Raw genomic sequence first — 13,478 nt, 5'->3', positions numbered from 1 at the left:
CAGAGGGAGGAACAACTTATCAGAAGATTACAAATATCCAACACCCTTTTTAGCTAACATTCTGCAGATACAGTAACTTTACCCTGTTGGTTAAATATTTCTATCCACATCTTCAATATTGTATTAATAAGATTATTAATATTAAATAAGAACAACAAAAATTATGGATTGTTTTTTTACAAAAATTGCATCTGTCATAGTTGCATGAATGTATTATCAGACACATGCATTCAGGCAGACATACATAAGCTTTCATGCCTGCTGCAAAGACAGAGCCTTTTCACATGAATCAAGAATCTGTATATTGTGCAAGCCTTTAGTTGTGTGACTGCAAAGATTCAGATAGTGCTGCTGATCATAAGCCAGTTCACTGCAGGTTTCCAGGATGAGTCCCTTAGATTTTTTTAAAAATTTAAAAAAAATCCCTTGTCATTTTTTTAAATTAATGTCATAATTCATAAAGACTGTTTGTTTATGCATTTACTACTTAACCTGAGGCATTTCCTGTAAATGTTTCAACTCCTTTATCTTTAAATTAATTCTCTTCCGAAATAGTAGAACCTTCAGGTGTTATTGTATGACTAACTTCACACCAATCTTTTTTGAAGTTCTCTGAGCCCTCTTAGTTCCTTTCCCATTTTCAAAATAACCAATAAAATATTTATTAAAACAGCCTGAACCACGCAGGGTGGTGTAGGCTGAAATTTTGTTCTTTGCTGATTACAGTAGCGCAACTACCATAAGTAGTATTTGCATGAAGGCATATTCTATAACAGAAACCCCACTGGACAAGAAATACATTAGATCTGTAATACTTTCTATTGCCATATTCTATAACAGAAACCCCATTGGGCAAGAAATACATTAGATCTGTAATACTTTCTATTGCCATATTCTATAACAGAAACCCCATTGGGCAAGAAATACATTAGATCTGTAATACTTTCTATTGCCAGTCTCATCAAGATGATTTGGAATTTGTTGCCTGGGTAAAGTGACTCATATGTTTACTGGCCCTGACAGGTGTTGGGCATCTTCCATACTCATTAAAGTTAATGACTTCAACAGTAGACAGGGAAAAGTGCATGTTGAAGTAGGTTTCCTCTTAACGGGTATTCCCAAGTTATCATTTAAAGGAGTATGTAAGCAGTGTTGATTTTCTTCTGCAATCACAAAACCAGCCCATAACTAAACCCCTATCCGTTCGTTGCAAAAATAAGCCAATTAGCTTCACAGGGACTCCTTGTTGAAATAAGGCAAGGAAAAAACCAGCACTGTACACAAAGCTTTTCACATAAAAGCTCAGTTTCTTGCCATAAAACTAGTCACATCCTCACCGGAACAGAGGAATTAACATACTGGAAAGGAGCCAGTAATTTTATAGAAATATATGCCTTTACGTAAGCTCTAAATCAGTATTCTCACAATAGCCACAGCTCTGGCATCATTTCTATCCCAACAAGCCACAGCTGCTGAACTGGAGACTTTAGACTTCATTTTAGGTAAGTAATGAAAAGTTTTAGGCAGCGGTGCCAGAGCCTGTCCTTTGATATCTGCACAACACACTACAGTTGTTGACCAGCTACACACAAAAGATATGCCTTTAAATTACACTAGTTAGCTAAAAATATTCAGGCAAGAACTTCACAGAGACTTACGCCATGACATTAGACTGTCAACCAAGGTATGATGAGACTGAGACCTCACAGGCATCTGTGTATTCATACAAAACCAAGAAATTAAGAGGACTGAATCTTTGACTACAGAGAGACCTCTACTTTGATGCCTGTCCAGACACTAGATCTGCACTATTAAAACAACAAAGTCCTGTACCTTGGCTTCCACCCAACAAGACAGAAGTACTGAGCCAGAGACCTCACAGAAACCTGTGCCTTAATATTAACCTGCCATGCAAAAGCTCCTGAGCTAATAGTCTTGCAATGAGTGTAACATAAAGCCATCTGAAGGAGGAAAAAGAAAACATTAAAACCTCTAAAAAATAGGCAGATGAACTATTGCAGTCTTAAATACTCTTCACTTTTAATGTCTAACTTTCAGGATCTTCCAAAGCAAAATGTAACTACATTTCCACAGCTACGTTGAAGAGAACAGTTCATTTAAAGAACTGGCCTTTTTCCTCTTCAGTAGGTCTCACAGAAACGTTTCTTGCCCTTATAATATCATAAGACATTGAGGTACAAACCACTGAGCAACACATCTTCCAAACCCAGACAAATGTGCTGTTTGCTGGAAAGAATTTGAGGTAGATCAAAAAAGTGATTGCAACATATTTAGTAAGCAAAACGTTGACTGATGGAAAACTGCTTTGAAGTTTGGAATATATTTCAGTAATTTGGGGAGACGTGGTAGTTAGTAAGTTGCAGGATGAATGCATTCATTAGAATTTTACCTTAATCAATCCAAATGAAAAATTCTGACATATGAATAGCTGTTTGCTCCCTATCAGTAACTGTTTGATGGCAAATATCACAGTACTTTAATTTTTAATGAAGTTTAGAAAAGAGATTGAGATGACTCTGAGATTCCAGAAAATACTTCAATGACATAATGAACTAAAATATATATTTTTTTTAAATTGGTTCAGAATTAAATATTACTAAAAATCAGGAGGTTTGGAGTTCAAAATGCCTACATCAATTTCTAGAATAGGATTTTGTCTCCTTTAAGGACATTGGAGAAAATCTGCATACAGATGCTGCAAAAATTTGCCGTAAATATTTTCTTTCAGAGTGCTATTTTTCCATCCATATTGGCACAAAAAGTAACTGGAGAAAAAGTATTCCAGGAAAGCCTTTCCCTTCCTGATGTCTGAAAGGAGACCTTCCCGTTTTTGTAGTGCTGGATCTTTACATTGTTATTAGTTTCCACCTACACTCTTAACACTTTCATTGCTTTCTTTTACCTTAAATTAATTTCTGTTTCAATGCTGTGATTTCTGTGTCTCATTTAAGCAAGATAATTATCTAACTCTGCCTCATGACTACAAAAGTCAAATATTCTACAGCACCAATTGCTGACTTGTTTCCAGATTTCACTTACTTTAAGTCAGAACAAGCTGAACAGCAGCAGCTGCTTTATCCATCCTTTACAGTCTTTGATCCTCACTTGAAAGGCCTGTTTAACGTGTAAGGGAAGACCTCTCCATACTGCTGTGTGAGACCCCCTGCTCATATTGGGCAAGATCCAAAGCCTATTAAAGTAATTGAGAATCTTCCCGTTGTCTTCTGTGGAGTTTGGTTGGGCTCAACAGGTGAAATGCAGCCTCACCGAGAGCGAAAGATTCACTGGAAACGGTTCACAATCTTGACAGTGATCAGCAGAACAAAAGGGATAATTAATTTCTTTAATAAGCTGCAGAGCTAAATTTGTTGGACTAAACCTGAAATATGGAGTATTCTCCACTTCATATACTCAATGATTAAACAAATTAAACTCTTTCCTTTTACCTGGAAACTGGGCATGGTTTTGGAACGCTTTGGCTTTGCTTGCGCATGTGGCATGCAGGGAATAAGCAACAGTTAACCAGGCCTAATGGATCAGGTCTACAGGGACTTATGAGTGCTTAGGAAATAGACCTCAATCAATTTTACAAGAGGAGACTGAGAAAAAAATGTTTACTCTTAGGTTTGAAATAGCCATAGAAAGCCTAAACACACATCAATGTAAAAATGATATACCAATTATTATTTTTCCATTTATACTGGAAATGCTATCAAAACTTCACAACTGTAACTGTGACATGATTAAAGATGCCAATGGTACCTATGCAAATGAAACCACTATAGTAAAAGCTCTTTTCTTTATTGTACACAAAGTTCTGAAATTCTAGGTCATTGCTATAAGAATTCCTGTGGTGATTATTGTCCTAATCATTCATCACTCTACAGATTAGATCCTGAACCACCCATCAACCATATTCCTATGCTAATTGCTTTACTTTGCAGAGCTAACAAAGTAATGACCTCAAAGCCGCTCAATGGCACTGCAGGACTGCATAACACCAGACCTCTAGCAAGCAACTTACAAGACTGATTAAAAGCACCAAAAAGTACCTTTTGCAAACTATCCATCAGAGACAGACAGAAAGATAATCACAATATGACAAAACACAAATCCAATGTAAGTGAAAAGACTAAGTTGCATCTTACTGTATTTGAATTTTCTGTGGTGATGGTTTTATTTTTCAGCTTTTTCTGCAGCAGTTTGGTTTCATACTCTGGTCTGGCATGCTCCTGAAAAAGAAGAAAAAACAAACAAACAAACAAAAAACCAAAAAACATTAAGTGTGTGATTATGATTAAGAGCAAAGAAAAAAAAAAAAGTAATTTCTGTCACTTATGCATGATGCAGATCATAAAAATGATTCAGCACCAAAGCACCTTTCAGACTAGGGTGATCACTGCCTAGATGTATGGGATGCAGGGGAGGAGCATTTAGGGCTAGAATCTTAGGGGAGGAACCAAAGGTGGGGAAGGGAGGGAACTAGGTCACTTGGAATCTAGGTCATTTGGAGAGAAACAACTGTGGAGAAATAGAGGAATAAGGGGATAATAAGGGCTGGTCCCATGTAAATAGTTAGCTGGTCTGTATGGGGGTCTGACCACCAGCACCTGGAGCAAGTGCAGGTGTGCCACTTGCGTCACGTACTTGTGAGTATGTGAGCACTAGTGGAGATCAAGCTGAAGTAGCTGGCAAGTAGATGAAGTGCCTGGGACCCAGGGAGGTGTGAGTCTCTAAGGGTAAGACCATGTTGGAACTGGCTATCAGAGGGACCAGGGGAGTCCCAGCCAACTGCCAGAGACCACAGGGTCTGTAGGTCTCTAGGAGTGTGACCCAGTGCAGTGTGTGTGTGTGCGTGCATCTTCAAGGCCAAAAGCAGGGTGCTTCAGCTGCCAGGGAGGCCCCAGCCAGCTCTGGGTGAGTAGTATGTACGTGTGAGTGAGCAAATGGAGAGGGGCTGTAGTGTTGCAGGCTTGTATCTCTCTGGGTGCCAGCAACTGAGAGACTGGGGGCCAGGGGCAGCTACTGGGCAGACCAAGTGAGCCCAACTGCTGGGAGGACCCACACTGTACATATGTGCATATGTCCATCCAGCTCAGCCAGGGAGAGGAGCAGGATAAGTGCTGCCAGTGTTTGTGTGCCTGCTGCATGTCTGTCTGTGTGATCTGTGTGGCTGGCCATGTATATACACACATATGTGGGGTCTGTGTGTGCTCTGTGCACCTGTGACTACCGGGAATACATGCTTAGCCTCACTTCAGGTTGGACCTAGGGTCATGGAGCTGTGGCTGTCACCTCTCGTGGGCTATTGGATCTGGCCCAGTTTCCCCTATCAATAACCTTTTAATGTTTCCTTGCAAATTGTATTTTTCTTTTCCAAATTAGAGAATAAATTAAGCATGGTGGCACAAACTTACCAGGATTTTAAAGAAAGCAGCTCATGAAAAAGACAAATGCCACATATCTCACCATTTCCACCATGTTCTGAATTCATTCAGACCCTGGAATTTGGATTTGATGCCTCCCACAAAAAGGTTATTCCTAAAGCATTGGTCATACCATCCATCCTTATGACAATTAGAACATATGCCGATCAGCCCGATCACAAAATTGACTTTCTAACACTTTTTAATGAATCTGATAGCCACAAACAGAGTAAAAACCATTTCTAAAAAAATTATTTAATCCTAATGGCTAACAGAACAGGGGTTGCATGGAACTTCTGCAGTCTTCCTTGGAGGGCACGTGCTGTTCATCTTCTGTTATCTGTAACATTTTCACTACATCAGACAACATCCTGAGCATCCTCTGTTGCACACCAGTACATAAACACAGTGAGCCTTCCACTGTATTGTTTATTCTGATCATGAGATTTTCTTCATGCATTCATTTAAATATCATTTAACTAACTGCCTTTAAATTAATATTTCCTTATCTTTTTTAACTCCGTGAATAAGTCATATGTGTGTCTGCCCTAATGGTAGTCCCACGAATGATACGTGCATTCTGCTGCTCCCAGGGAGTCTGGTACTAACATGGGAAGCTTGAGGGAACTTTTTTACTCTAAAGCTCAAGTATGACTATGTCGCTGAAACTCTACCGCTACAATGCTATACCAAACAATTGAACCCTCCAGCATGACAACCTGTTTTACAGTTGTAATTTCATGTACTATTAAAATTAATAAAGCATGTTCTAAGGGTGCAAATATGACACTTTCTGCATCACAGAGTTCTTTTACATTACTTATGCCTCACATAAAAATCAGTGCCACAATAAGTTCAGAAATCACTGCAGCACTTCATGCCACAAGGGTCATTGTTGTTATTACTTACAATGTGCTATGAGTGTATGTGGAACTCCAAGAAATAATGAGGCAGGGATAATCTCTGTCATTACTGAAGTTGATTAGCAGCAAAAATGGTGGTGAACAGGATGGGAAAAGCAAAGACAAAGATACAGCTAAGTATTGAAAGATGTCATGGTCAATGCATGTGTCTTGAAGTTTTGTAAGTTTTCAATAGCTTGTTGATTTGCATTAATTTGTATCATGCTTCCTTAGGTAAGGTTCAGAGGTCAGATGGACGAAACATCTTTAGACTTAAATGAAGAAAGGATGAGGGCATCAGGCATGGAAGGCTACATGAGAGGAGACAGCTTGATGAAAGTGGGGAAATGAGATAAATGAAGCTGTAAGAAACTGAGGAGATGTAATCACACCATAGGAGCACCTGCAGAGCTGAATTGGCTTACTTCCTTTTTTTCTTATTTTCTGCTAAGCAAAGCATCCTGGGACACCAGGGGCAGCTGCCAGAGGTCAAAGCAGCTTTTGAAAATTGGCTTGAAAGGAAACAGTGAGAAAATAAAATGCCAAGCAAAACATTGTACTGTAACAATTTTTTGCTATTAAGAATTTTGCTTTGAGTGCATATTCTGTTCAAATTTGGTCAAGTTATGTTTAGTTTTCCTAGTAAGACATTTCAATGTCCTTTTAACTGTCTTTCATACACCTATATCTGGATTGAAAAATTAGTTGATCTGTCCTTGCTGAATCTGCCAAGTCATCTTACCATTGACTGAGCAGACCACGGTGCCTCCTGGAAGGTGTGTATCTATATATTCTTTTCTATGAGTACATTGCATGAAACATTTCTTTACAGTACAGATTTAGAGATATTTGATCCTGATCATGTCTACATGGATGTGAAGGAACAATTCCACTCTGCTGTAAAAAGAGTGTGATTCAGAATCAATTCTTTGTCTGAAAATGGGAAGAGTTCTACACTTAGGACAATAAGCTAGAAATAGTTGTGATGACTTGAAGGCAGCCAAATGTCCATGTAGGGATAAATATGAATCCCATGATGCTGGAAGTTTGCCAGTACAGCTGCCAGACACTTATTGAAAACCATGTGAGCCAAGGTACTTTGAGGCCAAATGAGTGCTCAGAGTAGAAAACGATAATTCCCATCCCGAAAACAAAAGAGTCAAATCATGAAATTTTTACTCAGACAAAACTCATATTGACGTCAGTGGGAATTTTCCTTGAGAATGATCTCCAGGATTTGCCTCAAACATACAACATGTGTATCCACTATACATTGCAAATTAAGGCTGTATAGGTAATGATCCAATTTGATAAGAATATATAACATGAACCTATCTCTCCTAATTTCTCTTTGATTTAGGAAGAAAGTGGTAATGGAATTTTACAAGGCATTAATGACAAACACTTCTAGATTGCTAAGAAAAAAATAGAAACTTAGAAATTATCCCAGATTAATAGACCAAAGGAGTTATCAGCAAAATATCAGACAACCTACTGCTTCATTTTTACACTTTTAAGAGAGTCACAGAAACACTGTGAATTCATTGAACAGCCTTATCCTAATATGCTGAACACGAGCAGAGCAGCAAAGCTGTACGCACTGGTAGGAAGGAAGGTTTCCACAAATGAGAAGTGGAATGGCCCAGGTGCTGCCCCAAATCGAGATGGAATCTTGGAATGAACAGAACAGAGAGTACAGCTGTTCTCTGCTGCAGGGGGGTTAATTATTACAAATCAAGGACTAAACCCCTTGGTTTCTTGTGATGATGACACAGTGGGGAGGGAAAGAAAGAAGTCTAAAGAACAGACATTCACACCAATAATCTCTTTAGACTGTCCCAGTAATCCCATGCTCATCCAAGAAAAAGTACTTTCATATCTCAGCATGTATGAAGGGATCACTCATAGATGTTCACGATCTTTTTAGTCCAGATCACTTGCATAATAAATGCAATTTACATAAAATTAAAACAAAAACTTGAATAAGTCATCTAACATTATTACAGGTTTAGGAGTATTAAAAGACAAAAACTACTGTACGAGTACATATGAACTCAACTATCAAAGGTGTTCTAAACCAACAGAAAACTGAAGTAGTTAAAACAAAAGAACCCATAAGGTGTATTATGGAAATATATTTGCCAGATAGATAGACCTTTATTTACTCCTTTTGAGCAAGAAATGTAGTAATGCTTTGGAAGATTACCTGCATAACTAAACTTTGAAATATAGCCTCAGATTTTTAAGCACCCTTAAGCTAGGACCAAACAACCAAATGCTGCCATTGCAATGTCAAGATACCATATTTTGTGAGGTGGCATCATTTATTCTTGTTGATTATTCAATTCAAATCCAACCCATTTAAATATTCCTACATTGGTAAGTGGAATTGTGCAAAGCCCTATGTCCCTTGAAGCATGGTATTGAAAATGTTGCTTAAAACTATTTTTTCTACTGCATGATAAGCCGTTGCTGAAACAAATGAACTGACAGACACAAAGAAGAAATGCAGCTGTAAAGCTGGATACCAGCCCATTAAAATGGGGCATCACCCAGCTTGTCAGGGGTGATACTTCCAGCTTACCTTATTGCTCTAACTTTGATAAAATATTAGCTTGACTCTAGAAAATTCAAAATGTCTGTGCACGGCACAGTTATATTTTTTTTAGTTGTCCTATGGCAGTATCAAGTACTTACAGTCATGAACTAGGACCTTCATTTTAGCCACATTATAAGCATAGAACCACTTCTACATAACATGTACTTAAAGGATGGATTTTTGCCCCCTTGGGCATCTTTGTCATCTTTGGTTTTGTCTGTTAATGTGTAGCAGTGGGAACACTTGGCTGTGGAGGCACTCTTTAGGGGAGCACGATTATGGAAATTTTTCTCTGTCAATATTTAAGATTGAGTATACTTTAAATGGATTACAAATTTGTAGCTCTCACAAAAAGAAATACAATAAACACTGCAAAATCCTTTAAATTTGATCTAAAATAGCTGTTTCACAAATCATAACATTATGGTCTCAAGATAAAAGACCTTACAAATTAACAAGGTTAGAATTCAACAGTTTCCTCCAACTAAAATAAAGTATTTTTCTTCTAAGATGAAAATGGCTGGGCCATTGAACTTGTCATTGGTCCAAGCCAACACTGCATATCATGCACCACAGTAATCCCAAGAAACTCAGAAGTTTAAAACAGACAATCACTGATGCATGAGAAAGGCAGATGTATTGTAGATTCATCCTGTTACAGCTGGTCAGAGGTCATAGATTTTAGATCTATGATTGAGTGGGCAAGTAGCTGTCAAAGTTGAATGCTAAATCAAACTTATAACATAGTACTTATATCAATCCTATGGATAGAACTACTGCAAATATCATTAATTTCCTTCTTTAGCAGAGATAAGTGAATATAAGGTAAGAACGTTTCTAGCAGGCCAGACCTCAAAGTCTCTATCAGTCTCCTCCATTTTAATAAGGATGCCTCATAAATCGACATTTTTCTGCCACACATGCAACTCTTTTCCAGATAATATTAGATAGGATTTTTGTTTATGAAATAATATTTTCTCAGCACTGGCTATATATGATATTTCTGGGTTTTCATTTCCCTGGAGTTTACTTCTTTTCAGCTTCTGTGCATGCGGAGCCCATGGCTCACAGGCAGCCTGCCTTCCTAGGTTAAAGCAATGGGACTCTATACAACATTCTAAGGTATACTTCCTAAAACATCTTAAAGCACATATATCAGAGACAAGCTACCAAAAGCTATATAATATCCAGAATTATCTGGTTCCAGAAGGCATATGTTCTGACCAACCACTGTCTTTCCAAAGCTTTGTGAACTTTTCAGGTTGAATGATGATCCAGATTAGAGCATTGACTCATCTCTAATGTGCAGAAATACAGATACTTAAGCTAATCCCAACTAAAAGATCTCTTTGACAATAAATAATTGTTCAGTCTTTATTAATTTGTTTCAGCCATACCAGTGCCTCTTTTAATTGTTTCCTATAAATGTACTAATGACTGGATTTACAGCCAGGGTTACTTGTAGCAAACACGAATGCTGAATTTGTATCAAAAGCTTTTATAATTGAGACTTGAGTTTAACGGCTTGAGTTTCATAGCAGCATAAGCCGATCTAACCCTGGATTCCCATGCTCTCAGATTTAATTGCACCTTGCACTAGCCACACGTATCCATTTCTGTCCTTGCACCGATACCAGTCTATACACAGCTGCACGGTATGACCAGGATAAAAATTCCTGCCCCTCGTACCCCTGGCTACCCTCCAGCTGCATCAACAGCCTGAACAGTTCACCACTCAGCTGTATGATTGCCAGCATTCATGTAAGGGAAGAACAAGATGACATGGCTGGGATAGAAGCACCAAAACAGTGTGGAGTTAGATTGGCTTAAGCTGCTATGCAGTTGCAACCTATGAAGTAGCATGCTACGGATGAGCTAATTTAATGACTCAACACTGCTAAAAGGGTCTTCCTAACCCACACATTCTTCTCTTCCCCCACCCAATGCCCTGATTGTGTTATGTGAAAACTTATCTGATTAATTGGTCCCCTCCATCACAAACACTCTGCACTTCATTTCTGGAATTACTTCTCCACAGGTTTAATCAGTAGGTTCAGGTGATGGACAAGATGCTAGAATTAGTAGTATAAAAGTAAGGAGGGGAACTGTACATAGTGGTATCAGTGAACTATCAAGACATTTTGTGCAGCTGTACCCTGTGAGCCTAGAGCTTCCAAACAAAGAGTTTAGAGAATAACAAGACCAATACATTGCGTAGGGGTGGGGGTGGGGGTGTGTGTACGTGTGTGTGGCACAAAACAAAACAAAATCTAGCCTCTTAATTTTGTAAACTGAGGTAAATAAATACATAGATAGTCATCTCAGCAAAAGTCATCAATTTTAGAAAAGAGAGAATCACAAACACCATTAAAATGAGAGGACAGGTTTTGATTTTCATCTAGAAACAGCACCACATAGTTCAAGTGCCTGAATATATATTTTGGCTGCATTTGATCTGTTAGGTCTAAATAGGCTTATCATCCACCTTCTTACGGAAGAGCCAATGGAATCTGGATGTCTAACTTCCAGACTCCTTTGAAAAACTTTCCTCAAGAAGTCTATCTTAATGCACTCATATTTGAAAATGCTGTGATAGGCATACGTTCAGAAATAGTGACAATTTCTTTATTGTGTAATGAACTATTAATGGACAAGCTGCAAATCAGAAGCTACACATAAAAGTGGCAAAAACTTTCTACACTGCCTAGAAGATATTTAATCTTGCAGTAGAAGTAGCAGAGTAGGATGGAAGCAGGAAGATGAAATCTGAAAAGTCAGTGGTATTTTACTGATCTGAATTTGAGATTGAGAACTCTAGAAAGGGCTCATATTTTCCAAGGGTTAGAATTATTTCTATAGCTCTGACCCAGAGAGGTATGGATAAGTCTAGAAAAAACAACAAAAAAACCCCAAAAAAACAAAACAAACAAACAAACAAAAAAAAAAAAAAAACAGAAAACAAACCCCACACTTAAAAGCTTTTGGAAAGTAATGAAGAAAGAAAGGCCATTTGAAACTTGTATCAATGAAACGTCTCACACCACATAATCACATATTTGATGGAAGTGTAATGAGGGAGAGTTTTTAAAACATGAGTTTGCAACAACATTGCACTACTCAAGTGTCCATATGCAAGTGAATATTAGGAAATTTAACAAAAATTAAAAGCCTAAAGCAAAATGAAAGAATAGGAATCAATTTTGCTGAAAGATGATGAGTTCTGAAACTCTGCATTCATTTTAAACGATTGGAAATTTTGCCTGTCATTAAACAATATTAGAAAGTATTGTTCTTAAATTTTAAAAGCCTTTCCCAAGTTCAAAAGTACTTTAGAAATAACTTCAACTTGATTTAGTACTTTGTGCAGATTGACAGAAAAGCTACTTCTCCTTTCATCTTATTTCAGTATTGATTAATCATCCTGTGTCAATGACAATTCATGGGAAAAATCACAGAATAAATAACCATGACCTAGCAATAAAAGACTTTACAGAAGAATAAATGACATTTAGGCCCTTTTATTATATTTCATTAAAATAAGAGTTTCTTAACACATTTCCATGTTATTTACATATGCAGTTGGGGTTAAAAAAATGGCAGCCTCCATTCATACACAGAGTAAATGCGAAATGCATTTTAAATTTAAAAGAAAAAATTCATTTCCTTAAAAATAAAGTCTTTGCCCGCACAAGAGAATACATAGTGATGTGGTGCTGAGGTTCCTGGAGCAACTGTGTGAACTAGGACCTGATTCTGATCTCCTTGTTAATGCCAATAGCAGGTTAATCTTGGAGGCTTTCATCGTATCTAATTTACCTAGTACTGAACCAACTCCAGAAAACTTCAGAGCACAGGAAAAACTGATTTTGTTAGGTGCAACCGAGGAGGACAGAAAGGAAGAAAAGTGGGGCTGAGAAAAACCGATGGTGTCTGAGAGATCTTTGTATAACGAACTGGGAGGGGGAGTACTGTGTCTTCAGGGGACTTGAAAAAGGAAGACAGGGTTTGTGAGACTGGGGGAGGGGAACGTCCCTCTCCACCTCCTCATAGCTGTCTCCCTTGGAACACACGCTCCCTTGCCAAATAAACTCCCCTACTTATATCTCCATATATAATTATATATAAACTCCATATCTTGCCAGTTCTTCAAGAAACACATTGCTGGCAAACCCTGCTTAGCCACCTCGATCTCCTAGGTCACTGGGAAGGAGGAGAGGAAGAAGGAAAAGCCTAGAGATGGTCCCTGTTCCTAGAGGAGCAGTGCTGGATAAAGACGCAGTAGGTCAAGGCAGCGAACTACTGGAAAGTAGGACTTCCCTTCCCTGTTGATCCTCTCCTCTATTCAGTAGCTCATTTTCCATCGTTCATGCCATGCCCATGCCCTGAGTAACAACAGCTGCAGTAGAAAGCTGCACTGCACAGGCTGGAAAAGCCCGTTCCAGATCCTCCTCCATAGCTTCACACTCCAAGCAACTGCCCACCAGAGAACGTGAAGATGTGAGCCTCCTCTCTGAACTCAGAGGACTGCAG

The 13,478-nt window shown here is 38.4% G+C and overlaps 1 protein-coding gene across 2 annotated transcripts in view; it reads right to left on the bottom strand.

The window, feature by feature from the left end:
* ANO2 (anoctamin 2) overlaps positions 1-13,478 on the bottom strand; it is a 192,231-nt gene that overhangs the window by 94,072 nt on the left and 84,681 nt on the right. For both annotated transcript variants that reach the window (XM_037390413.1, XM_037390414.1), the window contains one exon: positions 4,170-4,253. In XM_037390413.1, coding sequence (XP_037246310.1) covers positions 4,170-4,253 — 84 coding nt within the window. The remainder of the gene's footprint in view (positions 1-4,169; positions 4,254-13,478) is intronic.

Source organism: Falco rusticolus, chromosome 5 (genome assembly GCF_015220075.1).
Source record: "Falco rusticolus isolate bFalRus1 chromosome 5, bFalRus1.pri, whole genome shotgun sequence".
Taxonomy (NCBI): domain Eukaryota; kingdom Metazoa; phylum Chordata; class Aves; order Falconiformes; family Falconidae; genus Falco; species Falco rusticolus.
Note: the sequence above shows the minus strand (reverse complement) of the source record. Positions and strands in the feature narration are given on the sequence as shown.